Source organism: Lacerta agilis, chromosome 17 (genome assembly GCF_009819535.1).
Source record: "Lacerta agilis isolate rLacAgi1 chromosome 17, rLacAgi1.pri, whole genome shotgun sequence".
In the NCBI taxonomy this organism is placed as follows: Eukaryota; Metazoa; Chordata; class Lepidosauria; order Squamata; family Lacertidae; genus Lacerta; species Lacerta agilis.
The window spans coordinates 39,607,027-39,633,212 of NC_046328.1; the positions used below are offsets into that span (position 1 = coordinate 39,607,027).

Consider the following 26,186-nt stretch of genomic DNA (forward strand, 5'->3'; position numbering starts at 1 on the left):
TACATTTCCTTATGGGTACAATTAATGGACAAGGGATAGTTGAGGGAATTGGAGATGCTTAGCCTGCAGTAGAGCAGAAGGGCCATCTTAAGCATATCCGGCGCCGTGGTGCAAAGATCCCTCTGACACACCCCCCCCCCACCCTTCCCAGAGTTGACCTATATTTAGGGCTGGAGGAGGCGGGCAGCTGCTGGAAGGCGGGGAAGAGGTGATAGGTGGATGCAGCGCCTCCTGGCTCAGCTGGCCGCTTTGTGCTGCGCTGCGGTGGCCACAGCAGGCAGCACACTGAGCGAGCGGGCCTGCACCAAGCGAGCGAGGGCACGTGCGCCACTCCTGCCAAGCGTTGGCTTGGTTTTTCCCCTTTTATCCTTCTGGTGCCCCGCAGAATTCGGCTCCTGCAGGCTAAAAGGGAAAAACCGAGCCGACGCTCGGCGGGAGCGGCACACGCACCCTCGCTCAGTCAGCGCACTCGTTTGGTGTTCCCCGGACTCTCGTCTGGCGCCCTCCAGAACTTGGCCCCCTGGCGCCCCACGCCACTAGCCTGAATGGGTAAGACGGGCCTGTCTTCAAATATCTCAAGGGCTGCTGCCCCATGGAAATCGAAGCAGGCTTGTTCTCTCCAGAAGGCAGGACCCAAACCAAGAGATTCAAATGGCAAGGCAGGTGATTCCGATTAAACATTAGGAAGAATTTTCTGACAGAAGGAGCTGTTCAACAGTGGAACAGATTCCCTCATTGGTGGTGGGCTCTCCTTGCTTGGAGGTTTCTCAGCAGAGGATGGACGGCATCTGTCATCATGGATGCTTTAGTTGTGATTCCTGCATTGCTGGGATTGGGACCAGAAGACCCTCATAGTCCCTTCCAACTCTATGATTCAACCGTTCTATGAAAGGGGTGTGAGGAGGTGGATGGATGGCCCTTGTGGTCTCTTCCAACTCTATGATTCTATGAGGTGAGGGACTTGGCTGTGCCCCCTAGGTTTCCCCCCTAACTCCTCCCCATTTTGAAATGGCTTATCAGCTCCTGTGCCTCCTCCCTCAGTTGCTTTGCAAGCCTATCTAATGTCCAACCCCCACTGCACTCCCCCCCCCCAAAAAAAACAGGTCGCTGAAACACTCTGGTCAATGTCTCAACCTGCTTCCTGTTGATGGTGCCTGAATCTCATCCTCTCCAAATTCACTTTCTCCCATCTTCTCTCTCTCCCCTCCAAGGCGCAGACAGTCCTACAGCGGCTGAATTAGACCCCAAAGATGTGGGGCACACGGTCAGTCTTCCTGTCGTGGTTCCAAAAGGGAGCACTTTCTCGGGTCTCATGTTGAGGTCCCTCGGCCCACCCAGCAAGGCCGTCGCTCTGTGGGAGCAAGGGAAGCCCGTCACGGTCCTGGACCCCAGATATTCCCAAAGGGTGTCCTTCCTGGAGCAGGATCCGGCCTTCCAAATCCATAACCTCACCTTGGAAGACGGAGGAAGCTATGACGTTTCCATGTTGACCCAGGCAGGCTCCACGATGCTGAACCGCTACACGCTCTTTGTCTTCCGTAAGTAACTTCTAAGAACTGCACATGTAAAGCACACCCGCCCCCAAGAATCCTGGGAATCACAGTCCCCCACCCAGAGAGCTACAGTTCCCAGCACATTTAATGAACTACGGTTCCCAGGATTCTTGGAGTGGGAAGTTATGCACTTTGAACGAGCTATAAACGTATTTATTTGTTTCATTATTTCATGTGTACACCACTTGATTATTTAAAAAAGATGACAAGAAAATCAAGAAAAAACCACAGCAATACTTTAAAACATACAAAAGTTAAAATACTAAAGCGGATAGGTTCATAAATGTATGGTATGGCTGTGGCCTTAGTTCAGGGCAGGGAATTTGAACTCAATAGCCAAAGGGCACAGGCTATCAGCTCAAAGAAGAAGGGACACCAAGGGTCATCTAGTCCAGCCCCCTGCAATGCTGGAGTCTCAGCAAGAGAATTCCTGACAGGTGGAGGGCGGGTGTGCAGCAGTATTTTCCTGGATGCATTTAATCACAAAACTATTTATTTGTTTGTTTATTTGTTTATTTATACCCCGCCCATCTGGCTGGGTTTCCCCAGCCACTCTGGGCGGCTTCCAATAGAACATTAAAATACAATAATCTATTAAACATTAAAAGCTTTCCTAAACAGGGCTGCCTTCAGGTGTCTTCTGAAAGTCTGGTAGTTGTTTTTCTGTTTAAGCCTCTGATGGGAGGTTGTTCCACAGGGCGGGTGCCACTACCGAGAAGGCCCTCTGCCTCGTTCCCTGTGACTTGGCTTCTCGCAGGGAGGGAGCCGCCAGAAGGCCCTCGGAGCTGGACCTCAGGGTCAAGTACAAGCTGGTCATTTCACCAGCTAATTGTGTTTAGTCTGTTCTTGAGCAAAACACCAAGAAACACCCCCCCCCCCAAAAAAAACTTGCCTTGTGTGGACCAAATTGCCTTTCAAGTGTCAGTGCTGCGTCCTACATAAGAAAAGCCTCCTGGATGAGGCCAACCAGGTGCCTGTGGGAAACCCGGAAGCAGGATTCGAACACAAGAGCCCGCTCCCCTCCTGTGGTTTCCAGCACCTGGAACTCAGAAGCACTGCTGCCTCCGACTGTGGCTAGTAGTCCTCCACAGCCCTCTCCTCCTCCTCCATGAATTTGTCCAATCCTCTTTGCAATCCATCCAAGAGGTGACCATCACCGCCTCCTGCGGCCCGGAGTTCTATAGTTTAGCTATGCGATGCGTGAAGGAGAATTTTATTCTATCTGTCCTGAACCTTTCAACATTCAGCTTCACTGGATTTCGGGGCAGAGGTGGATTTAGGCGAGCGAGACCAATTCTGTTGCACTGGGTGTGGAGTCCCGGGGGGAGCGGGCGCTGCAACTCTGATGTAGAATGGAAGGGGAGGGTGAAATTGGAGAGGACAGGGTCCGCCACTGGACCAGGAGTTCTGGTGTTAGGAGAGAGGAAGGGAGAAAAATGATCTCTCCACTTTCTCCATGTCAGGAACCATTTTATCAACTTCCATCATGATGTCACCTTTTCTCTAAAGTCCGACATCATCGCAGGGCAGGCTCTCCATCGGGCAAGGATGCATGAGCAGTGATCGCTGCATTGCAGGAACTTAGACTACATGACCCTTGGAAACTCTGATTCTAATTTCTATGACTAATCAAAGCCGTGTCTGGCAACTTCTAAGTTCAGGAGTTTTCCAAGAAATTGCCAGTTCCTCAACCGAGCACTTACAGCGTCAACTCTAGAAGGGAAGGAAGTTGGGCGGCTGCTTTTAGTTTTATTTTTTAATGTTGCAACAGCAGCTAAAATTATCCTTCTTCAGCAGAACTTCTATGCTAGATGCAACCGTCAAACTTTGAAGCAAGAATATATGTAATCCTGGCAGGGACGTGGGTGGTGCTGTGGGTTAAACCGCAGAGCCTAGGGCTTGCTGGTCAGAAGGTCGGCGGTTCGAATCCCTGCGATGGGGTGAGCTCCCATTGCTCGGTCCCTGCTCCTGCCAAACTAGCAGTTCAAAAGCACGCCAGTGCAAGTAGATAAATAGGTACTGCTCTGGCGGGTAGGTAAACGGCGTTTACATGCGCTGCTCTGGTTCACCAGAAGCGGCTTAGTCATGCTGACCACATGACCCAGAAGCTGTATGCCAGTTCCTCAGCCATTAAAGCGAGATGAGCGCTGCAACCCCAGAGTCATCCATGACTGGACCTAACGGTCAGGGGTCCCTTTACCCCTTTACATGTGTAACCCTGGCAAAGAAAAAGGGTGAAAAATGTCGTGGGAGTCGGGCTGCATTTGAGTAGTAGAGCAGGCACTTAACATCCAGAATGTCTCAGGTTCCCTCCTCCATGGCATCTTGGGGGGAAAGACTCCGGCCCGAAATGTTGAAAAGTGGCTAGTGGCCACTCTCAGTGAGATGTCTTTACCCTTTCCAGACTCAGGACTTGTGGGAATGTTGTGGATAGCAGGAGAGGATATATTGATTATATATTATCCTCCCTCCCTCATGCTAGTGCGTGGGTAGGCAAACTAAGGCCCGGGGGCCAGATCCGGCCCAATCGCCTTCTCAATCCGGCCCGTGGACGGTCCGGGAATCAGCCTGTTTTTACATGAGTAGAATGTGTCCTTTTACTTAAAATGCATCTCTGCGTTATTTGTGGGGCATAAGAATTCGTTCATCCCCTCCCCATATAGTCTGGCCCCCCACAAGGTCTGAGGGACAGTGGACCGGCCCCCTGCTGAAAAAGTTTGCTGACCCCTGCGCTAGTGAGTCAGTAGCAGAGTACATTCCCCACTATATAGCAGGAAGCTACCGTAGTTGGTAGATTCATTGGAATCTCTTGAGTTAAGATATCCAGTCTGGCTTGTCCAGAACTGGGCTGTTCCTGGCAAATTCCCCTTGTATTCCCTCTTAAAAAGAATAAAGACACAACAGTCTACTCTTAAAGGTAACAAGGTTTACTTACATCCAGTTCACAGTATGATCCTGAAAGCAGGCTTTAGCTTGTAGTTCTAGATCCAGAGAAAGGCATGGATTTGTCCTCTTGTGAGGAATGAGCCCATGTGCTGCTGGCTGAGAGCCAGCAGACAGCAAAAGCATCCAGAGAAGGAGAAGGGTCTCAAGAGAGAAGAAGGCTGCGTGGCCGGTCCTTTTATGGGGTCTGCCAGGGTCACGCCCATCTACCTGGTCACATGCAGGGGGAGGATGCTCCAGACCAGGTGTCACAGGAAGTTATACTGGCCAGAGTAACATCCCCCTGTGTGTCCGCTCTGGGTGAACAGGAAATGTTGAACTTGACTGCTATGGTGATGTTACATCCCACAGGACCCCCTTTTCAGCCAACGTGCACCTGCTGGGGACCCTTTTCCTTAAGCCTTTTACGCACCTTGGATCAGGCTGCGACCTGTCTCTGAGTCCTCCTGACCCACCTGTTGAAGGAAGGAGAGTCCGCCACCTTCCCGGGGAGTCCGTTCCACGGTCGAGCAGCTCTTAGCGTCAGGAACTTCCCAATGTTTAGTCTGGATCTCCTTTCCGTTGGTTCGGGCCCTGCCCTCTGGGGCAGCAGGTCGCAAGCTGGCTCCACCTTCCGAGACTGGAGGATAATAATAATAATAATAATAATAATAATAATAATAATAATAATAATAATAATAATAAATAAATAAGTTTTATTTATACCCCGCCCTCCCCAGCCAAGACCGAGCTCAGGGCGGCTAACACCAGGTATAGAACAATTGATTAAAATACAACTTAAAACAAGGTTAAAATATAACATTTAAGTGCAGCCTCATTTCAGTAGAAACTCAAATCAAAAAACTGTTTGGGGAAGAAAGCGTCAAATCTTCCCCAAGGCCAACTATCCAGACTGGTCCTACATGGGCCAGAAAAAAAGCCAGGGAAGTCCCCAAATAGGAGTTCCATCACAGGAGGAAAAAGGAAAGAGGGGGAGGGGATCAAGTTGATGGCTGTGATTTCTTGACCCTTCCCTCCCTCCCGTCTCAGACATCAGCATCAGGGGACAAAGGCTGGCCAACAGTTCCTGCAACCTCAATTTGCTGTGTGAGGCCGGAGCTGGAGCCAAAGCTCGGGTGACCTACTCCTGGAAGAATACAAATACGGGGGACACGGCTTCCGACAATGCCCGGCTGCACCTCACCTTGAACGCCCAGAGCAAGGATGACTCCTACACCTGCTCCGCGCAGGCCTTGGGGACCCAGAAAGCCTGGGAAGTCTTGCCCTATGAATCATGCCCAACATCTGCCGCTGCAGGTGAGTCATATTTCGATTTATTTCCCGCCCATTGCCATCAGGTCCTACCACTCAATATTGCAGTGCTTCAGAAGACCAAAGACCGTAGCCCGTGATGGAAAGGACAGGATGTCACCTCCGAAAGGAAGTTGTAGAGTTGGGGAAAGTTCAGGAAAGGGCAAGCAGAAGGGTCAGCGGGGCGGAGCATCTCCCCTGTGAGCAATGGTCGCAGCGTTTGGGGCTTTTTAGATTAGAGGAAAGGGGAGGTGAATGAAATGAGGCACAGCCTTGAGAAAGTGGGCAGAGAAAAGCTATTATCCCTCTCTCATGGGCGTCTGATGAAGCTGGATGCTGGAAGACTTAGGACAGACAAAAGGAAGGACTTCTTCAAGCAGCGCATTGTTAACGTCACTTTGCATTTATTAGTGCAAAAAGTATTGATCTGATGTGCTGCTCTCTCCTATTAATTCAAGAGGGTTCTGGAAGCTTCTCTGTGTGAAAGAAGCAAGCAGAAGGTACCTGATGTTTGGGTTCTTCCTTCAGAGAAGCCGAGTACAGCTGGCTTAGACTGGTTCTGTAATCTCTTTCTGTCAAAGTCATGCTGACTATAATAAGAGGCCAGAAGGAGCCTGGGTTTCGCTTTCTGTCTCTCTTTCCCTCTGGTGTGGTGTCCTGCATAAAGTGTTAAGGTTGAGTCTTATTATAAGTTACTGTAAGTTTAAGTTAAGTCTGCTGCAACTGGATTTCTTACGGACTGTGCCAATCCTGAATGTCTTGCATTCGTGACCATTCTGCTCATTTGCCTTCAGTAGCTGTAAAGCTTTGATGGATTAAATTCAATTGCCTATGGTCTATTTTTGGGGGGGGGGGTCCTGCAACATGTTTAAGTTGTTACTCTGCTAGCTATACATTGGAATCTACTCTGGATCAATATTGAGTAGAATTTCAATGGCAGTTAAACAGTGGAACTCTCTGCCACAGGAGGCAGGAAGGCTCAACAACCTTTAAAGAAGGATTGGACAAATTAATGGAGGAGATGGCTATCGATGGAGGGGATCCACCCGTTGCTGGAAACCACTGGAGGGGAGAGTTGCTCTGGCGCTTGGATCCTGCTTGCGGGTTTCCTGCAGGATGCTGAGCTAGATGGGGCTGATTCTTATGTGCTCTCTCTCTCTCTCTAATGGACACCCTTTGACTCCCCCAGAATATTGTTGTACTACAATTTCCATCATCCCTAAGAGGTGAGGGTGGAGAAATTTGGGTCGCTTTGCGTTATAACTTGAAGCTGTTTAGCCCAGGAGGTGAGGTCTGGTGCAATTCAAGTTCCAAATCACAGCCTGGGCTGCATCTCCAGATGAGCTGCTATGCAGACAGGCTAAAGAGAGACCATCAATGGACAGAAATATTTTTGAGATTTCCTCATCTCATCAAAATAATAATAATAATAATAATAATAATAATAATAATAATAATAATCCTATCCTGTTGGAGCATCTGGAATCCAAACTATGCAGCAAATATTTGAAATAATCAAGCTTGCCAAATTAACATTATTATTTTCCTTTTTTGAGAATAGCGCATTTGTCAGCTGGGTTGAGACGATGGCGTCATTTCTGAAGTGCGCCGGAGCAAATGTTCCCTCTTCAGAACCCTTTTAGCCGTTCCCCTGCATTATTCATTGTAATTCATTATTTGGTATTCATCCATTCTTTTTGAAGTCATTTAAGTCATTATTTGCCTAACCCCTGGAACACGGGGAGGTTGTTGGAGAGAGAAAGCAAAAAGGTAATTATCTCCACCATGCCAAGTAAGCATGTCTGTGCCGTCTGGGGGCTTCTGTGGGGTTTGTTTTAATTTATTCATTTCATTTGGAACCAGCTCATTCTGAAAGCCATAGGTGGCCACATCTCCCTGGGAAAGGTATTTACGGGCTGGGATGCGGGTACCTGGATGGAGAGCCTTTTCTCACACGTCCCTGCCTGCCTCTGAGCTAAAATCTCCACTGGGGGGAGGGGTGCTGTTCCTGATTGCCATCCCTCTACCCTCTGAAGTTCAGTGGGTGAGGGGGGGGTAATACTGAGATGGTCCTTTTGGGAGTGTTGTGCTCCCCCATCCCACCCCCAAATCATATATAATAATAATTTATTACTTATACCCCACCCATCTGGCTGGGTTTCCCCAGCCACTCTGGGCGGCTTCCAACAAAAGATTAAAAATACATTAAAACATTAAAAGTCATTAAAAACCTCCCAATACAAGGCAGCCTTTAGATGTCTTCTAAAGGTTGTATAGTTCATTATTTCCTTGACATCTGGTGGGAGGGCGTTCCACAGGGCGGGTGCCACCACCAAGAAGGCCCTCTGCCTGGTTCCCTGTAACTTTGCTTCTCGCAGGGAGGGAACCGCCAGAAGGCCCTCGGAGCTGGACCTCAGTGTCCGGAATGAATGATGGGGGTGGAGACGCTCCTTCAGGTACTCTTCCTTCTGTTGTGGCTTCCCCACCTAGTCCAGCCTCCTGTTCTCACAGTGGTCAACCAGATGCCTGTGTGGAACCCACAAGCAGGATCCGAGTGCGAGAGGGACTCTCTCCCCTCCTGTGGTCCCCAGCAACTGGCATTCAGAAGCATCGCTGCCTCCAGCTGCGGAGGCAGAGCAGAGCCATTGTGAATTTGTCCCATCCTCTTCTAAAGCCATCCAGGTTGGTGGCCATCTCTGCCTCCGTTTAATCGGGAACATCTCCCAACTCTCCCTCCGCCCTTTTTCTTTGCAGGACTCTCCGTGGCCGGCCTGTTCTTCTACCACATTGCCAGAGCTGTTTTGGCACCTGCCGTCATCACTGTCTTCATGCTCCTGTGAATAGCCAGTGGCTCTCCAGCTGCTTCCTGAGCGAAGTGTGGAAATCCAGCTGCCTCCTATCTTTTCCCAATCCTGCCACTTCTTGTCCGCCCCTTGCTCTGGTTCCCCTTTACAGTCAAACCTCAGTTGTCAAACCTAATTCATTCAAGAAGCCTGTTCGACTTCCGATGGGTCACAGGAGCTTCTTGCACTCAAGCGGAAGCTACGTCGGACGTTCAGGTTCCAAAAAACGTTCATAAACCAGAGCATTTACTTCCCGGTTTTCGGAGTTTGGGAGCCGAAATGTTTGAAAACAGAGCCGTTCGAGAACCAAGGTTTGACTGTATTAGGAAATGAGAGAGAGAAGAAGAATTCTGAATTAACATTCACTAATTATGCCCCGTTATCCAGCTGGTTCCCCCCCCCTTCCTCTGCGCCCAACCAGTCCCTGGCAGGGAGGCACACCTCAGGATCTGCTGAGATTTCTGCACTGAAGGGGGTTGGACTAGATGACCACTTGGGTCCCTTCCAACTCTGCAATTCTGTGATTCACGCATGCTTGGGTGTCCCCAGGCAACATGTTCCTATTTCCCAGTGCTGATCCTCTGAAACCACTGCCTCGATTTTGTCCCTAATCAAAGACCTCAGTATCATGATGCTTCCTATGTTCCTATTTAAATCATCCCTTTGCGGAGAACCATGAGGACTAGAGTCTTATTTTTAGAACAAAGGGTGTAGCTCAGCGGTATAACATGCTGAAGGCCCCATTTTCAAACCCCAACAACATCTCCAGCTAAGGCTGGTCTGAAACCCCAGAGAGCCATTGCTGGTCAGGGTGGACCAACCTCCCCCAACCTGGTGCTAAACTGCAGGTCAAATCCCATAGGGGGCAGGGGGCAAGGGTTGGCAGGCTTGGGCATCCTCCAAGGGCCCACATACCCGCAGTTGGCATGGGTAGAAACGATCAGTCCATTCCACTCTTCTCAGTGTCTTCAGTCTTAAATTCAGTTCTCTGCTTTCCTTGCAGCAATTTGCCATTTTATTTTATTTCTTAAAAATCCCCATGGAACTTGGCCTGCCTTTTAATGTGAATTCCTCCTAATGGAGGCTGTATTAAACTAAAATACCTGGGTTGGGGAGGGATCCCCCCAACCCCCCCCCAGCCCCCCAGGCATTCTTGTATGTTATTTCCCTGCTACAGTATGTTAATATGAAAGAACCTTTTCCCTTAATAGATGCTTCTTCTGTGGGTGGTTTCTTGGGGGGGGGGGTTGTAAAATAGTCTTCTTTTGGAGAACTGCATTGCAAAATTCAGATCAGTTTGGGTTTCGAAAGATGGGTGTATTTTGGTTCTTCTACCATTTCAGAAAGTGCTAATTTCACCAATTTGACTTTTCCTTGCCGCTTCTCTGTCCAGCAAGCAAGCGGGAGCAGCAGGAATAAGGAAAACAAGGAGGAGGCGAAAATAGCATTGCGGGGGGGAGTAGGGTCACCAAAAACCCTGCAAAACCCTGGAGCTGGCCCTCTTCAGCCCATTGGGTAGTTTCCTGGCAGAAGGTTCCAGGTTCGATCCCTGACGACATCTCCAACCTCAGAGAGCCACTGCTGGCCAGCGCAGTCCAGACTTCCCCAACGTGGTGCCCTCAGGATGTTCTTAGTCTCCGCAGATCTCATCAGCCCCAGCCAGCACAGCCGACAGCAGAGGGCGATGGGAATGGTAGCCAGAAACATCTGGATGGGGCAAGAATCTGGAATTCTTTCATTGCCAAATGGCCCTTGGGTTGGGCTAGATGACCCTTGGGGGGTCCCTTCCAGCTCTACGATTCTGAGATGCGCAGAGGGAACTTGAGGGGCACCTAAGGGGTTTCATCCACAACCCTGGCTGTATTGTGAGCTAACGTTGTTCGATGTCCTCCTGGGCTGTTTGTGGACGTGCGGGGGGGTGGGGGTGGGATGACCAGGGATTTGTCATTGTCTGCTAATAACTCTGGGTTGAATAAAGAACTCTAACCTGTCCAGCAGGTGGCAGCAATAAACTGTGTTGGGTTCTACAAGAGGTTTTTCTCCCTGCCTCTGTGATTTCTTTCAATGTCAGGGCGTACATACCCCACAGGGGAAAGGAGTTTGTGAGTGTGACCCAGCCTGATGAGGAACAGTTGAGGGAGTTGGGGATGTTTAGCCTGGAGAAGAAAGACTGAGAGGTGACATGAGAACCGTCTTCAAATACCTGAAGGGCTGTCACAGGGAATACGGAGCAAGCTTGTTCTCTGCAGCTCCACAGCGGGAGACCTGAAGCGATGGATAAAAAATGAAAAGGAAGGAGATTCCGACTCAACGTGAGGAAGAACTTTCTGATGGTAAGAGCCGTTAGACAGCGGGGCAGACCCCCTCTCCTTCCTCGGGATTTTTAAAATGCAGGTGGGATGGCCATCTGCCAGGGATTCTTGAGCCGTGATTCCTGCGTTGCAGGGGGTTGGACTAGATGGCTGTTGGAGTTCCCTTCCAACAATTCTGTGATTCTAGGATCAGAAAAGGGGATGTCTGCCAGGTTGTGTGAATGAGTGTCTGGGAAGTCAAGGCACTCAGGGAACAGGAGGTTGGGCTAGATGGGCCCCCTTTGGTCTGATCCAGCAAACTCTTCTTCTGTTCTTATGGAACCTCCAGGTCTAGAGGCAGTCTATCTCGATTCCAATGTTCTTTGGGGTATTTGGCCACAGTGTGAAGAGGATGCTGCACCAGGTGGGCCATTGGCCTGATCCAGTAGCCAGACTCTTCTTATGTACAGCAGGTTACATTCCAGGCAGGCAAAAGACAGATTTCTACATGCAATGCGAACATGAGCGCACATCTCTCTCTCTCTCTCTCTCGGTGATGCGCTAAGTGGTCGCTCTCATTCCATCCCCTGGATGTTGGCAGCCGGTTGAGGAGTCTCCAGAAATGATATTTAGCCAAGACACTATGGGTCCCCCCAGGACTCTCAGTGACAGCTTTGCGAGAGACATTAGGCAGCTCTGGGCTGTGTTGGGAACTGGAGAAGGATTTGATTTCTCTCTCTCTTACCCAGGAGGGAATCCCAGGCTGTGAGGGATGGCGGCCCCTGAGCTGTCAGGGCTGAGTCTCAGTTCCCAGGATCGCAGGCAGGCGGCATTTTGTGTCTCTCTTGGAAGGACCACATGAGCAAAAAGGAAGCCTGTAAATGAGTCAAGCGGCATTCAGCTGATCAATTGATCAATCCTTTTATTTGTACGCCACCTTTCCAAAGTTAAAACCCTGCTCAAGGCAGCTTGCAATGTATTTTTAAAAATTACAACCATAAGAAAATAGTCATAAACCATAAATGAAACATCCAGCTGACCAAATTGAACCATTTCCACATGGCAGTGGAACAGACTCCCTCAGAAAGTGGTGGACTTCCTTGCAAGTCTTTAAGCAGAGGTTGGATGACTATCTGTCAGGGATGCTTTAGTTGAGATTCCTGCCTTGCACCGGGTTGGACTAGATGACCCCTGGGGGTCCCTTCCAACTCTACAATTCTATGATTGTATTCTAAGATACAAAATAAAGATACAAAAAATTAACAGCAGGAACAGCAACAATGACCCCCCCAACACACATACACACACACCAACAAAAACGTCTAAGCAATACGTCAGCCCAGGATTCGAACCCAGGAGCCCTCTTCCCCTCCTGCAGTTTCCCGCCACTGGTATTCAGAAGATTTTGGCCATGGAGGCACAAGCCACAGACATTGTGGCTAGCAGCCATTTGTGTATTTATTTTACAGAAAATGTACACCGCTTGAATGTAAAACCAAAAGACTGAAAGTCGTTTACAAAAAGATAAAACAAGAGAATCGGGGAATTACAACAGTTTGAAACATGCAAACAGTTAAAATACTAAAGCAGATTTAGATACACACCAGCTTTCTAAAAATCTTTGGCAGACTTGTCTAAACAAGAATGTGTTGTTGTTTTTTTTGCAGGCACTGAAAAGAGAACAGCGAAGGTGCCTGCTTGATATCAACAGGCAGGGAGTTCCAAGGATAGGCATTGCCACAGTAACTGGATGAGTCCTTACAAATTTCAGAATAGGGGTTGTGTGGCACCTGCGGCAATGCCAATTCCACCCCTTAAAGTGGTTGAGTGGGCACTTGTGGGCTCAGGCGATTTCAAAGGTAGACCAGTTCCAAGTTGTTAAGGGCTTGTATACTAAGAAAATTGCAGAACTCTGAGCACCGGTGTTGCATATAGACAAGGCCTCGCTCCTTTCAGCAATCTTGCTGCAGCATCCTGAACCCGTGGCAGCTTCTGGGTCAAGTGAAAGGGAAGCCCCACGGAGAGCGCATTCTCCTCCATAAATTTGCCCGATCCTCTTTTAAAGACACCCGAGTTGGTGGCCGTCGCTGCCTCCTGCGGCAGGGAGTTCCAGAGTTTGTGCACTGAGTGAAGCAGAAAGAGGCTCCTTTTGGAATCCACAAGACTTGACGGCTGCGATGCACTCAGTGTGGGGCTGCCCTTGGGGTCTGGACCAGAGGCTTCAGCTGGTGGAAAATGCAACTTAAAACAGTTGCTGGGGGCTAACTCTGGTTCTCAAAATCTTGCAAGGCTTGCCATTGGTCACATCCGCCAGAAGACATGCAGTCAGTAGGGTGGTCCTGTGGAACTCCCTCCCAAATGAGAACAGGGAGCCTCCTCCCCTGTTGAACTTCAGGCGCTTAGCACAGGGCTCTCTTTTCCAGCAGGCATTTTATAAGTGAGGTTTCCCCCCTGATTTTACGGCAAGTTTTAACTGATTTTTTCTTCACTGCTTCTTTTGTAATCTTAGCTGGGTCAGATCAAATGAAATCATTTATTATATGGTCACAGACGAGCTCCAGCAGAGCAGACGAGAAAGAAAAGAATGAGCTTTAAAACATGTGCTTGTTTAAAAAGCATTAGACGAGAAGCCCAAGAACATGCATTCAAAGGGATTCAAAGGGATTCCGACTAAACACTAGGAAGAACTTTCTGATGGCAAGAGCTGTTCAATGGTAGACTGGACTCCCTCAGAAGGTGGTGGACCCTCCTTCCTTGTAAGTTTCTAAGCAGAGGTTGGAATTAGCTGCAATTCCTGCATTGCAGGGGGTTGGACTAGATGACCCCTGGGGGTTCCCCATTCAACTCTACAATTCTGTGATTCTACGAAATCCATCCTGCGCAGCTCGATTCCACCAAGCCCCCAAACCTCTCAACTCATGAGAGTTCAGGATGGGGAGAGGGACCTTTGACTAGAGAGGCTTGGGGGGGGGGAGAAGAGCTCCTCTTAGCAAAAGCAGAAAATTCCTTCCTTGTTTAATCTCCGATTCTCTGCCCACTGCTTTTCCAGCTGCGTGAAACATTGATCAATTTGGTCGCAGTGAGGCAGCAAGATAATAAACCCTGTTTGGGATTCAGAAAGAGGAGAAGCAGTGGGGGCGGGAGAAAGAGCTGGGGAAGGGGGGGCACAGGGATGGGGGGATGCAAGCAAGGAATAAGCTCTGGTGCCTTGTCCCTCTGTCTCCACCCCCCTGCTGGAACCCAGTCCTTGCAGTGCAGGAGGGCTGGGCAGACGCACACCTTCCTTACATGCGGAAAGGTTGAAATAAGAATGGATCAGGCCAATCGCCTGGCATCATTGTGGCCAAATACCCATACAAACCTAGGAAGCCAGATAGACTGCCTCTGCAACTGGGGGTTCCATAAGAAGGGCCTGCTGGAGGGGATGAGGCCAGTGGCCCTTCTGGTCCAGCATCGTCTTATCACAGTGGCCAGACAGATGCTCATTATGGGAAACCTTCAAGCAGGATCCGAGCGCTGCTGCCCTCTCCTTCAGTTAATTGGTATTCACAAGCATCACTGCCCTTCAGTGGTGGAGGCCGGGCATAGCCCTCACGGCCAGTAGTGCTCAAGAGCCCCCCCTCCTCCATTCATTTGTCTAATCCTTTGTTGGCGGCCATCCTTTCCTCCAGTGGCAGTGAGTTCCATAGCTCCACTGTGTAAAGAAGTCCTTTCTTTTATCTGCCCTAATTTCCCAAGGTTCAGCTTCAAGGGATGTCCATGAGTTCTGAGAGAGGAGGAAGTTTTCTGTATCCACATTCTCTACTCCGGGAATCGTCTTGTAAGCTTCTATCAGGTCTCTCTGACTTGTCTTTTATTCAAACTAAAAAGTCCTAGATGCTGCTCCTTTTTCCCTTAGGGGAGCCGCTCCATTCCCTCTGGCATCCCCTTTTCCAACTCTGCAATATCCTACGAACTTCCCAGACATCCAGATCAGGGCAGGGCAGGGGGCAAGGAAACACACAGCCTTCGTGCTGCAGCTGATGATGCAAAGCCATCAGCCACTTTTGTCAAATCCAGGGGGATCAGAGGCTGGAGCCGGCGATGCTTGAAATCTGATTGACAAGGAGATTTATTTCCACAGGGCCATCAATGCCCAGAGCCTTGTGGCACCTTAGAGACTGAGAGAACATGTTTATAAGGGCATAAACATTCACGGACTTCAGTTCTCTTTGTCAGTTGGCCGAGATCCTTCTCTTCCTTCACGCAGTGCTCCTTTGTGCAGCGTGTGGTTAAACTGTGGAACTCCCTGCTACAGGAGGCGGCAATGACCATCAGCTTCCTACATTCCTAAACAGGAAAGGCCTGAGTGGTTAGAGCATCTGCCCTGTGTGCAGAGGGCTGGACCCCCCGCTAGCCTCTCCGGGGGGTGGGGAGGCCCTGAGAGTCACTGTAGACAGTAGCGAGCTGGATGGATCAAAGGTCTCAGTGCAAGACAACCTCCTGCTTTCCTATTTAACTCAGAACCATGAGGACTAGAATCTTACTTGAGCATAAGGGGAAGGGCTCATAGATCTGCAGGACACCTGCTTTTCATGCAGAAGGTCCCAGGTTCAGTCTCCAGCAGCATCTCTAGGTAGGGCAGGGAGAGACACACCCCCCCGCCAGAAACCCTGGAGGTCCCAGGATCAATCTTCAGCATTGTCAGGGAGGGCTGGGAAGGGCACTGATTTTTAGTACAGTACCTGACTTTCCTCTTTGATGCAAATGCCAAGATCTGAACTACTCCGCCTCCTGTTTGTTTTTTTAATTACATTTTTATCACCTCCCTTAATGGTGGAGGAAGTTGGGGACTCTCCTTCCTTGGAGGCTGTTTTCAGCAGTGGTTGGATGGCCGCCTGTCCTGGATGCTTGAGCTGAGATTCCTGCATTGCAGGGGGTTGGACTAGATGACCCTCTGGGATCCCTTCCAGCCCTGAGATTCTGTGATTCTCCTTCCCAGGTTCTAGTCTGGGAAGACGATGGCGCCGTCACTTTCCATATTTACAGCCCCGAATCAGGAGGGAGGCCGTAATTCAGCCTCCCGCAAAACACCCCTTAGTTTATAATAAGTGAATTATTTACTGGCGACCCTGACTAAACGCTCAGCGGCATGAATTATGGAGCGACAGATCTGTCAAGAAGTTCCCATAAATAAGTAATCCGGTGCTGTCTTAATGCTCCCACTAAATTACTCGCACCGGCTCCCGTCTAAATGCTCTCCTGGGAATATCACTCATGGCCTGGCCGCTTTCATGAATCAGGGCTGAGGAATCAGGCAGAACTTCCCAAGGCTGCTCCCCTCAGTGCTCTGGAGGGTCTCCTCGAGAGTCGCTCCTCCTCTCCTCGCCCTCCTGAGATGCTACTTAGATGCATTGGCCAGAGCTGCAGTCCTAGAGGACATGGGTGTTTGGGGGATGTGGCCCCTAGACCTCTTCATCAGGCCCCCAGGACGAGGATGCTGATGGAAACAAGTGTAGAGTATGTAAGTAAGTCAGGAAAGCCTGCTGGATCAGGCCAATGGCCCATCTAGGCCAGACTCCTGTTCTCACAGCGGCCAGCCACTGTGCAAGCAGGATTCGAACACAAGACCCCTCTCCCCTCCTGTGGTTTTCCAGCAGCTGGGATTCGGAAGCATGGCTGCCTCCTTCCATGAGAGCAGAGCAGATCCTCCGTGAATTTGCCTTATCCTCTTTTAACACATCCAAGCTGGTGGCCATCCCTGCCTCCTGTGGGAGGGAGTTCCACAGTTTAATTCTGCGCTGCATGAAAAAGGGCTTCCTTTCAGCTGTCCTATATCTCCCAGCATTCAGCTTGAATGGATTCTAGCAATAGGAGACAGCAGGAAAAGCTTTTCTCTGCCCATTTTCACTGGGCCATGCATTGTTTTATAAACTTCTATCATGTTGCCTCTTCCTCGACATTTCTCCAAATTTAGAAGTCCCAAATCCTGCATACTTTCCTTGTAGGAGTGTCGATCCAACCCTTCAATCAGTCTGGTGGCCCTTTTCTGAACTTTTCCCAATTCCATTTTTTTTTGGGGGGGGGGGGTTGAAGCGACCAGAACTATAGACACACAAAGTGCTGTATATTCCAAATGTGGTCACACCATAGATTTGCATGAAAGCATTGATGACCATGAGAGAGAGAGAGAGAGAGAGAGAGAGAGAGAGAGAGAGCCCTCCCCCCCACACAAAAAAGGTTTTGAAATTTGGGTGATATTGGACTGAATTTTTTGGAGGGATATTTGTTTGTTTGTTTGTTTGTTTGTTTTCCTTTACATCCCACCTTTCCCCTCCCAGAGGAGCTCAAGGTAGTGTACATGGTTCTCCCTGCCTCCTAATTTAACCCCCCCAACAACCCTGTGAGGTAGGTTAGTTTGAGAGAAACAGCGATTGGGCCCCGAGGTCACACCCCGTGAGCTTCATGGCCGAGTAGGGGGATTCGAACCCTGGTCTCTCCCAGGTCCGGTACTCTAACCACTACACCACCGCTGCCTCTCATGGCATCCATAGCTAAAGGTGCTGTTTTTGTTCCTCCAGAAAATCCAAGTTCTACCAGAGCTGGCGTCCAGGCCTTCCAGCTCTAGTGCTAGCCAAGGTCTCTGGTGGTCCCAGGCTCATTATAATATTTTATAGACCCTCATATATCCTTCCCGGAGTGCGCTGCGTGTTTTATCGGGTCTGTAATGACACCCAGCAAATAAGCCTCTCTCTGCCTTGCCCTCTGCAGGAGGCTATATCTTCGCCATCAAAGATCTTTTGCATTCATTGTTCCCCATCACACAGGGATAAATATTATTTTTTCACTGCAGTTAATTAGAGGAGTAGCTGGGCAGTAAATAATGCAGCTGCTGTGGCGGCCGCAATGTTGCACTCTCGACGTGCTCTGGGGTCATAAAAGCCAGCATGCCGTCCTTGGAGAAGGCTAGTTTGGGGAGGTTTTATGCCCCTCGTATTTCACCAGATAATTGGAGGTTTAGAAGAAGAAGCTGGTGGGAAGTCAAGCAGAGGGGAAACAGGGCAAGGGGTCCACATTAGAGATTCTGCATTGAAGAGGGTTCCACTAGATGACCCTTGGGGGTCTCTTCCAACCCTACAAATCTAGGATTCCACGAGGTTAGTCATTGCGCGCAGCATTACAAACGCAGAGCAGGCAGGCCCAGGATCACACCCAGCTGAGTTCTACTGCAAAATATGAATAGGTAAAGGGACCCCTGACCATTAGGTCCAGTCGCGGACGACTCTGGGGTTGTGACGCTCATCTCGTGTTACTGGCCGACGGAGCCGGCGTACAGCTTCCAGGTCATGTGGCCAGCATGACAAAGCCGCTTCTGGTGAACCAGAGTAATGCACGGAAACGCTATTTACCTTCCCGCCGGAGCGGTACCTATTTATCTACTTGTACTGGCGTGCTTTTGAACTGCTAGGTTGGCAGGAGCAGGGACCGAGCAACGGAAGCTCACCCCATCGCGTGGATTCGAACCACCGATCTTCTGATCGGCAAGCCCAAGAGGCTTAGTGGTTTAGACCACAGCGCCACCCGCGTGCCTCAAAAATATGAATAGGTCCATTGAAATTCATGGGGGCGGGGATCTATTTCCAATGGGTCTGCTCTGAGTAGGACAAACATTTGGCACAACCCATGGCTTTGTGAAAGAACTTACCGTTTACTCATTTTTAACAGGGATTTGAGAAGGCCGAGATTTCTGTCCTGAGCCATCTTCGTCGCCAGCAGCGCTGCTTCCACTCTGCTGCAGCTTGCTTTCCACCAGAGACAATGTTACCTGCCTTGCTGCCCACTGATTGACCTAACATACAGTACATTCATTTCAATGCAATGCAAAAAAAATGGAAAACCGAGGATGCTTCTGAATCCCAGTTGCTAGAAACCCCTGGAGGGGAGAGGGCTCTTGCACTCGGATCCTGCTCTGGGGGTTTCCCTTGGGGGCATCTGGTCAGCCGCTGTGAAAACAGGAGGCTGGACTAGGTGGGCCCCCTTATGTCCGGGCACACCTCCATCCTTTGCACAAATCCATTACTGCATTTATATCTCCTCCTCACTCCAGGTCCCTGGCTCTCTTCATCCCCATCTCATCCTCACAACAGCCCTGAGAGGTGGTGACCAGCTGATATGAGCGGTTTTCGAACTCTGATCTCCCAGGCAACCTAGTCCAAAGATCTGAGATCATGCCAAAACATGCAGGGTTTGTGAGAAGTTTGGAGGGGGGCGGGGTGTTTTTAAAGGGGTCCCCAATCATTAGGTCTCCTTTCTCCTCCTCCTCCTCCGCTCCCCAGATTACATTCCTTGCCTTTATTCTTGGTCTACGTGGAACCAGAGATAACTCCATTGAGCATCAGCTTAAGACCTTCTGAGCTGCTCCGATTAAGCCTGCCGCTCCTCTCCTTTAAGCCTCCCTTTCAAGTCCAACCCCCCCATCTCTTTTCAGGCCTTCCTTCCTCCTCCTCCAAGATTGATTTAATTGCCTCCCCGTCCGCAGGCCTCTCATCACCCAGCTGCACTTTTTAATCATGATATTATTGCACAAGTTTGAGGCCCGACTAATGTATTATTTTAATCAGATCCTCTCCTTGAAGAGAGCTTTCCTTTGGAGGAGAGGGCGGGAAGGAGGGAGGAGGTCTCTGGTGTGATTTGTCTAAAACCACAAATTCCCCTATTGCAGAATAATTCAACGGCTCTGGGGGTGCGGGGGGGGGGGGCGGGAGGAAAGAGACTTTGGAAGGAGTTTGCTCCTGATGGAAGGGTTGGGGGTTGAGCAGCTGCTGCAGCAGGGGTTGCCACCCACCCCTAGAAAAACGTGAGCGTCCTTTTTGGAGAAAAAGGTGTCCCCTGTCCTGTTGGGACTTCAAAAGAGATGTCTTTTTTCACGCATTCAGGCTCATCCTGACCTGTCCTTTATTTTGCCCAACCAAAGGTGGCAATCTTAGCTATAGCAAATGGAGGTGGAGTTTTTCCTTGGACACAACCATATTCAGGAAAAAATGGGGCAGCACCCATTCAACTAGCAAGCACAGCTCAAGGCACAAGGGCCAAGACCCGTAGAAGAAGAACAGAAGAACGTGAGAAAAGCCCGCTGGATTAGGACAGTGGCCCATCTAGCGCAGCACCCTGTTCCCACAGTGGCCAAGTGGCCCCAAGAACCTGGGAATCTAGGTAGACTACCTCTTGACCTGGAGGTTCCATCAAGACCTAAGAAGACCCTGCGGATCAGGCCAATGGCCCATCATACTCCAGCATCCTATTCCCACGGTGGTACCAGAGGCTTCCTTGGGAAACCAGCAAGCAGGATTCGCACCAGAGCCCTCTCCCCTCCTGGGACCTCCAGCAACTGGGATTTAGTATTGTCCAAATGTTCAAAAGTGAATTGTTAACCCAGGAAGCATCCAGAGGAGGGCCAGGCATGTATATAGCCAGGTCTTCATTCACCTGGATCATCTCCCACCCCCTAGGTTGTTGTTTAGTTGTTTAGTCGTGTCTGACTCTTTGTGACCCCATGGACCAGAGCCTGCCAGGCACTCCTGTCTTCCACTGCCTCCCGCAGTTTGGGCAGACTCATGCCAGTCGCTTCGAGAACACTGTCCAACCATCTCATCCTCTGTCGTCCCCTTCTCCTTGTGCCCTCTATCTTTCCCAACATCAGGGTCTTTTCCAGGGAGTCTTCTTCTGAGGTGGCCAAAGTACTGGAGCCTCAACTTCAGGATCTGTCCTTCCAGTGAGCACTCAGGGCTGATTTCCCTCAGAATGGAGAGGTTTGATCTCCCCCCCCCCAACACTACATCATTCAACTATCATCAATTCATTCTCTTTTTCTCACACATCTCCCAAACCCACCCCTCTGTATTCCCACTCTCCCCCCTCCCTCCCTCCCTCCCTCCCTCCCTCCCACACACATGCACACTCACCAATGCACCCCATCCTCCCCCATTTTCTCTCTCTTTCTTGCTCCCCTGCATATAGACACACATCCGGCTCCCCCTCCTCATCCTGTGGGTGCTAGACACCTGCTGGCTCCCTGCCACCTCACCCACTTTCAAGGGCTGTCCCCCAGAAGCCTGCAAGTGAGGAGGAGAAGGCAGCCGGGGACTCCCAAGCACACACCGCTTCATCTCTGGAACAGCCGAATTACGCCTGTGTTTTGTTTAATAATTGAACACAAGTTTGGGGACAAATTACTTATTTATAGGAAACAGCGTGTTAACAACGATGAGCACCTAATCCTTTGCAATGGCGCGATGGGCTTGTTAGCGCCCCTGTCCAAGGGCCCCGAAGACCACCGGGCAGAGAAAGACGTACTTCGCGGAGAATTGGCTGCCTGCTCTGAAGATGGCAGTGCGTTCCAGGAATTGGTGGATGGGGCGGTGTGTGTGTGTGTGTGTGTGTGTGTGGATGGCACCTCCGTCAAAGCAGCTCTGGTCCACGGGGCAGACAGCTTAGCTGGTGTTGGCACTTGGCAGGAGGCAAGGCTAGGCCTACTATGAGGCCGGTGGAGGCAAGTGCCCCTGGGGTGGCAAAGCATGGTCCCTGCTCCCCTGCTCCCTCCCGCCCTGACGAGCCGCCTTTTCACTCTCCCCCACCCCAGAGGAGCCGTCTGAAGAGGATCTCTAAAGCAGCAGCAGCAGACTTCAGAAGGACCCAGGCCGACCCGCTGCTCAGTGTCTGCTCAACAACCCTGAACAAATGCAGCACGATGGCGTCTGACACACGTTTCACCAGATGGCCTCAACAGATTGGAGAACTGGGCCCGACCTCACAAAGCGAATTTCAAGAGGGACAAATGTCAGGGTCTGCGCTTAGGCAGGAAGAACCAGATGCACAAACAAAAGACTGAGGGGTCTTGGTGGACCACAAGCTTAACACAAGCCAACAGTGTGATGCAGCAGCTAAAAAGGCTAATGCAATTCTAGGCTGCTTCAACGGAAGTCTAGTGTCTAGGTCAAGGGAAGTCATAGTCCCACTCTATTCTACACGCCTGGAGTCCTGTGTCCAGTTCTCGGTGCCACAAGGATACTGACAGGCTGGAATGTGTGCAGAGGAGGGTGACCAAGATGATTAAAGGTCTTGAAACCAAGCCTTATGAGGAACAGTTGAAGGAGATGGGTATGTTTAGCCTTGGGAAAGGGAGACTGAGAGGAGATATGATAGCCATCTTCAAATATCTAGAGGGTTCTCTCATGGAAGAGGGAGCAAGCTTGTTTTCTGCTGCCCTGGAAGGTTCCAACAGCTTCAAATTAGAAGAAATCAGATTCCATTAGGAAGAACTTTTCTGATGGCAAGAGCTGTTCGGCAGGAGAACAGACTCGCTCAAGAGGTGGGCTCTCCTTCACAGGAGCTTCTTAAGCAGAGGTTGGGTGACTCTCTGCCAGGGATCCTTTAGCTGTTATTCCTGTCTTTCAGGGGGTTGGACTAGATGACCCCTGGGTTACCTTGCAACCCCAGGATTGTATTATTTCAATCGTCTGTGGTTTAAGTTGCACAATTTCAACGGGTCAGCCTTCAACCACGCAAGGTTTTCCCAAGTGCAGAAAGAGGAGGAAGGGGGGGTGCGGTGGGTGTGTTCCACCCCGGGTGACCTCACTGAGGGTGAGTGTGACAAAATGTGTTTTTTTAAAAAGGGGGCTCATGAAACTTTTTAGGAGTGACATGGTGGCTTAGGCGCCTGCAGGTTTTGTGCTGCCTGAAACGGCAGCGTGGGACTTGCATCTGCCTCTTCCTCAGCTGCCCTCCAGCTGAGGAGGGGGTGGCAGAGAGGCTCCACAAGGTGAAGAGGCTCGCCCCACCCCATGGGGGTCAATCACCCCGCCCCCGGCTGCAGGACACGCCCCCGCACCAGGCACCCGAGCAGCTAGCTGCGCCGCTGAAAGAGCTTCTAAAGTCTCTGCCATCCTTTCCAGGCCAGGCCCTCTCAGCACGCTGGCTCTGGAAGCCTGGGGGTGGTCACACAAAATCTTGTGGGAGCTCGGACGTCCCCATGAGATCTTGTACGTGCTTTTGCGTACATGCGCCATCCCTGGAGCATAACTCCCACGTAAGATCCGGTTGTAGTGCACATAGCAGAATGATAAAGAGGATGTGTGTTTGGTTATATAGGGCGGCAGTTGTCACCTGGTGGCTCTTCAATGTCCTGGGCAGCAAAAGGTCTAGGGCCAGCCCTGGCGGGAGCTTCCACCTTCACGGACCCCCTTGGGCTGAGCCTGGCTACCAGTCAGGGATGGGGACAAATCCAGTTCGATCGGCATAATGAATGGACCTAATCTGCGTGACCCAAAACACAGTGATCCCTTGACCTCTGCCCTCTCTGAGCCCCTGTTCAGAAATGGGTCTCTCTTGCTCCCACTGCTGGCTTGAGACGGAAGTGCCTTCATGAGGGTCACATGGTTTATACATGAACACACTTCCAGTAGTAGTAGTAGTAGTAATTATTATTATTATTACTATTATTATTATTAAGAGTACCGCCTCCCAGGTCTCCCTAGAAGGCTAAATAGGAATTGTTTTACACCATAGATTTTGAAAATGGGACTGATTCTCCTGGGTCAACAGGGACAATTTCTGAGTGTGCTGTTTGGCCTCTCGACTGGGGATGGAGGCTGGTCCATGAGTTTGGAAATGGACCGCACTCTTCTATTCTCCTGGAAGGGAAAAGTCAGCTCCACTTCCTTCCAGCAGGGGGAGAGAGAGAGCGTTGCTCTGCCTCCCTCCCCTGGCATAAAAATCTCACACTTGTATTGACATCACAGATGCCACTTGCTAGCCAAAGCGGCCAAACCATACTAGCCTAGTTCTCATCTTGGCTAGTTCCTCCTCTAAGGTTCATGGCTTGGATTCTCCTTTGAAGCCCAAGAGAAATTCCTCCCTCTTCTCTCTCCAGGTACAGCCCTCAATCTCCACACCCTCCTGGGGTGCCAATTCCTTCATTAGAGAGGGAGGGGTGGGAATCTCATAGTGGGCAGAGGATCTTCCTGAGACTTCCATCAGTTCTGCCTGGGGGGGGGGGGGTCCAGATTCCTCTCCCTGGATGGGCAGGCTGTCCCTGCGGCAGAGGGAGAGATGTTTGCCTCTAGCAAATGGTTATGGAAATGCATGTTTCAAAAATATCCTTTTATGGGGGTGGCAGTTCCGGGATGAGCCTCTAGTGGCACTTGCTTGCAGCAATGGGCTCGGTCTTCCAATGAGGACCCCCCTTTTCTCTCCCCCCTCCCCAATACCAAATGAGAAGGGGAGAGAAGGCAAAGAGTCGGCCCAGGAAGGCCTGCTGCTGTCACTGCAGGAAGGTTTGGATTCCATTTGGGGGCAGTGGGTGGAGAAATAGGCAATACAGTTGGGGGTTCAGAGAGAAGAGGTGGGCTCCTGGCTGCGAGTTCAAATCCCTCCTGGCTGACTCACAGCTCTTTTACAGCTCCTGCCCTTAGAACCCGGACACCGCTGCCAATCAGTGTGGACAATATGAAGCCAGGTGGAGCAAGCCCCCTATCTTGGAATAGCTCCTCAGTTTTGAACCATGAGGACTGGAATCTTCCTTTAAATTTAAGGGGGGTGGGGCTGCAGGTCGGTGGGTGAGCATCTGCAGAAGCCCCCTGGCTCAAGCCCCCTCAGCATCTCCGGGTGGGCGAGTCTCTTGCCCTTACAACCTGGGGTGCAGCTGCCAGTCAGAGTAGGGAACACTGGGCCTGATGGACCAGCAGCCTGGCTCTTCCTAAAGCAGCTTCCTGCGTCCCTGTTTGTGTGTGTCCGGGGCTTGCATTTTGGGTTAGGGGGCTTTCGCCCGAGGCGTGCTTTCCAGTGCTCCCCCCCCATCTCCGTTCCCTCTGTCCCAGCCTCGGGGCGCCCCCAGCCTCAATTCCCCCTCCTTCCATCTGCTCCAATTACCTGCCGCTCTCCTAATGAGTGTCTCCCTCCGCCGGGAAGAGCTCTACCTGGCAGCCTCCCTCTTGGCGAGCCGTTAATTGCCAGAGAATAGAGGTCACCCCGGCAGGAACGGCGAACGGGCGCCGAGGAGGGAGAGCCGGTAATTGCCTGCGAAGAAGAGCGCGCGAAAGGGGTGGGCACGAAGCCCGAGGCCTCCAGCCCTGCCAATTATTTGTCGGGGAGGCCCCGCTTCCTGCGCCACAGTCCCCAAAGCCATCGGAGAAGCCTGCAAATTATTTCCTTGCTCCCTGTTGCTCCACGTCAGAAGGCTTTCATTTTGTTCCCTGCTTGCCTTAACGTCCCCGGGGAAAAAAGGGGGGAGGGGACCCCACCATGTGTTTGTGACGGCAGCGACGCTTCTTAAACATCAAGAGGAGCCCGGATCGGGCCAAAGGGGGCCCGTCTCCTCCAGCCTCCTCTGGGGCCAAAGAGCCCCATAGAACCTGGGAGTCAAGATAGACTGCCTCTGCACCTGGAGGCTCCATAAGAACACGAGAAGAGCCAGGCTACTGGATCCAGCCAATGACCGATCATAGTGCAGCAGCATCCTGTTCTCACGGTTCTATGGCCCTTCAGTTAAAACCAAAACAAGGTTCTAGTCCTCACCATTCTGAATACAGGACTAGTTTGAATAGAAGCGCCAGAAACTGCCCGGCACTGACAGGCTTGATGGCCAAGTCAGTGGGAGGGGGGCACGTGCCACTGGTGGGCAGGGCCAGAAGCAAAGTGGGTGGGGCAACATATGTTAATTGACACACCCACTCCTCTATCCTCCAGCCAAGCGGGCAAGATGCATTTAGTCTGCATTCAAGGACAGATTCCAAACAGGTAAAAATACTCAAGGAAAGGGGCGGAGCAAGAGCGGTAAGGGGCGTGACCTGGGGATATGGGCGTGACCTAACGATGGGGGTGTGGTCTGGGAGAGGGGCGTGGCTTGGGGGTAAGTGCTGTGGCTAAAGGGGACGGTGGCTTGGAGAGCATCCCGGGCACCAGACAGAGAGAGTTTCGCATTTGTTGCACCCGCTTTGGGGCCTAATGCTTCCCATCCGTTATTTGGATAGAAAATCCCACTTCCTGCTGAACCCTGTTTCCCCTTGTTCAGGGAGCCGGAAGGCTGTGAAAAGCACCGGTCGACCAGCGCCTGGGACGCCACTGACCCCACCAAGCTTGCGTAGGTGATTCCTGCTGGTGACTCGAGCCCGTGGGCCAGATCCCTCCGCGCTTTTTCTCCACCGGGGCACAAAACCTGCCACTCCTTCTCTTCCTCCTCCTCCAGGATAGCTGCGATTCCCGCGTTGCAGGAGGGGGTTGGACTACATGCC

General features: G+C 50.9%; 1 protein-coding gene across 1 annotated transcript; it reads left to right on the forward strand.

The window, feature by feature from the left end:
- Positions 1-219: 219 nt before the first annotated feature.
- LOC117061500 lies at positions 220-8,800 on the forward strand. Its single transcript, XM_033174337.1, has 4 exons — positions 220-322; positions 1,212-1,538; positions 5,526-5,792; positions 8,541-8,800. Exons 1-4 carry the CDS (start codon positions 220-222, stop codon positions 8,624-8,626), a joined length of 783 nt encoding a protein of 260 aa, XP_033030228.1. The 3' UTR covers positions 8,627-8,800.
- The last annotated feature ends 17,386 nt before the right edge of the window (positions 8,801-26,186 follow it).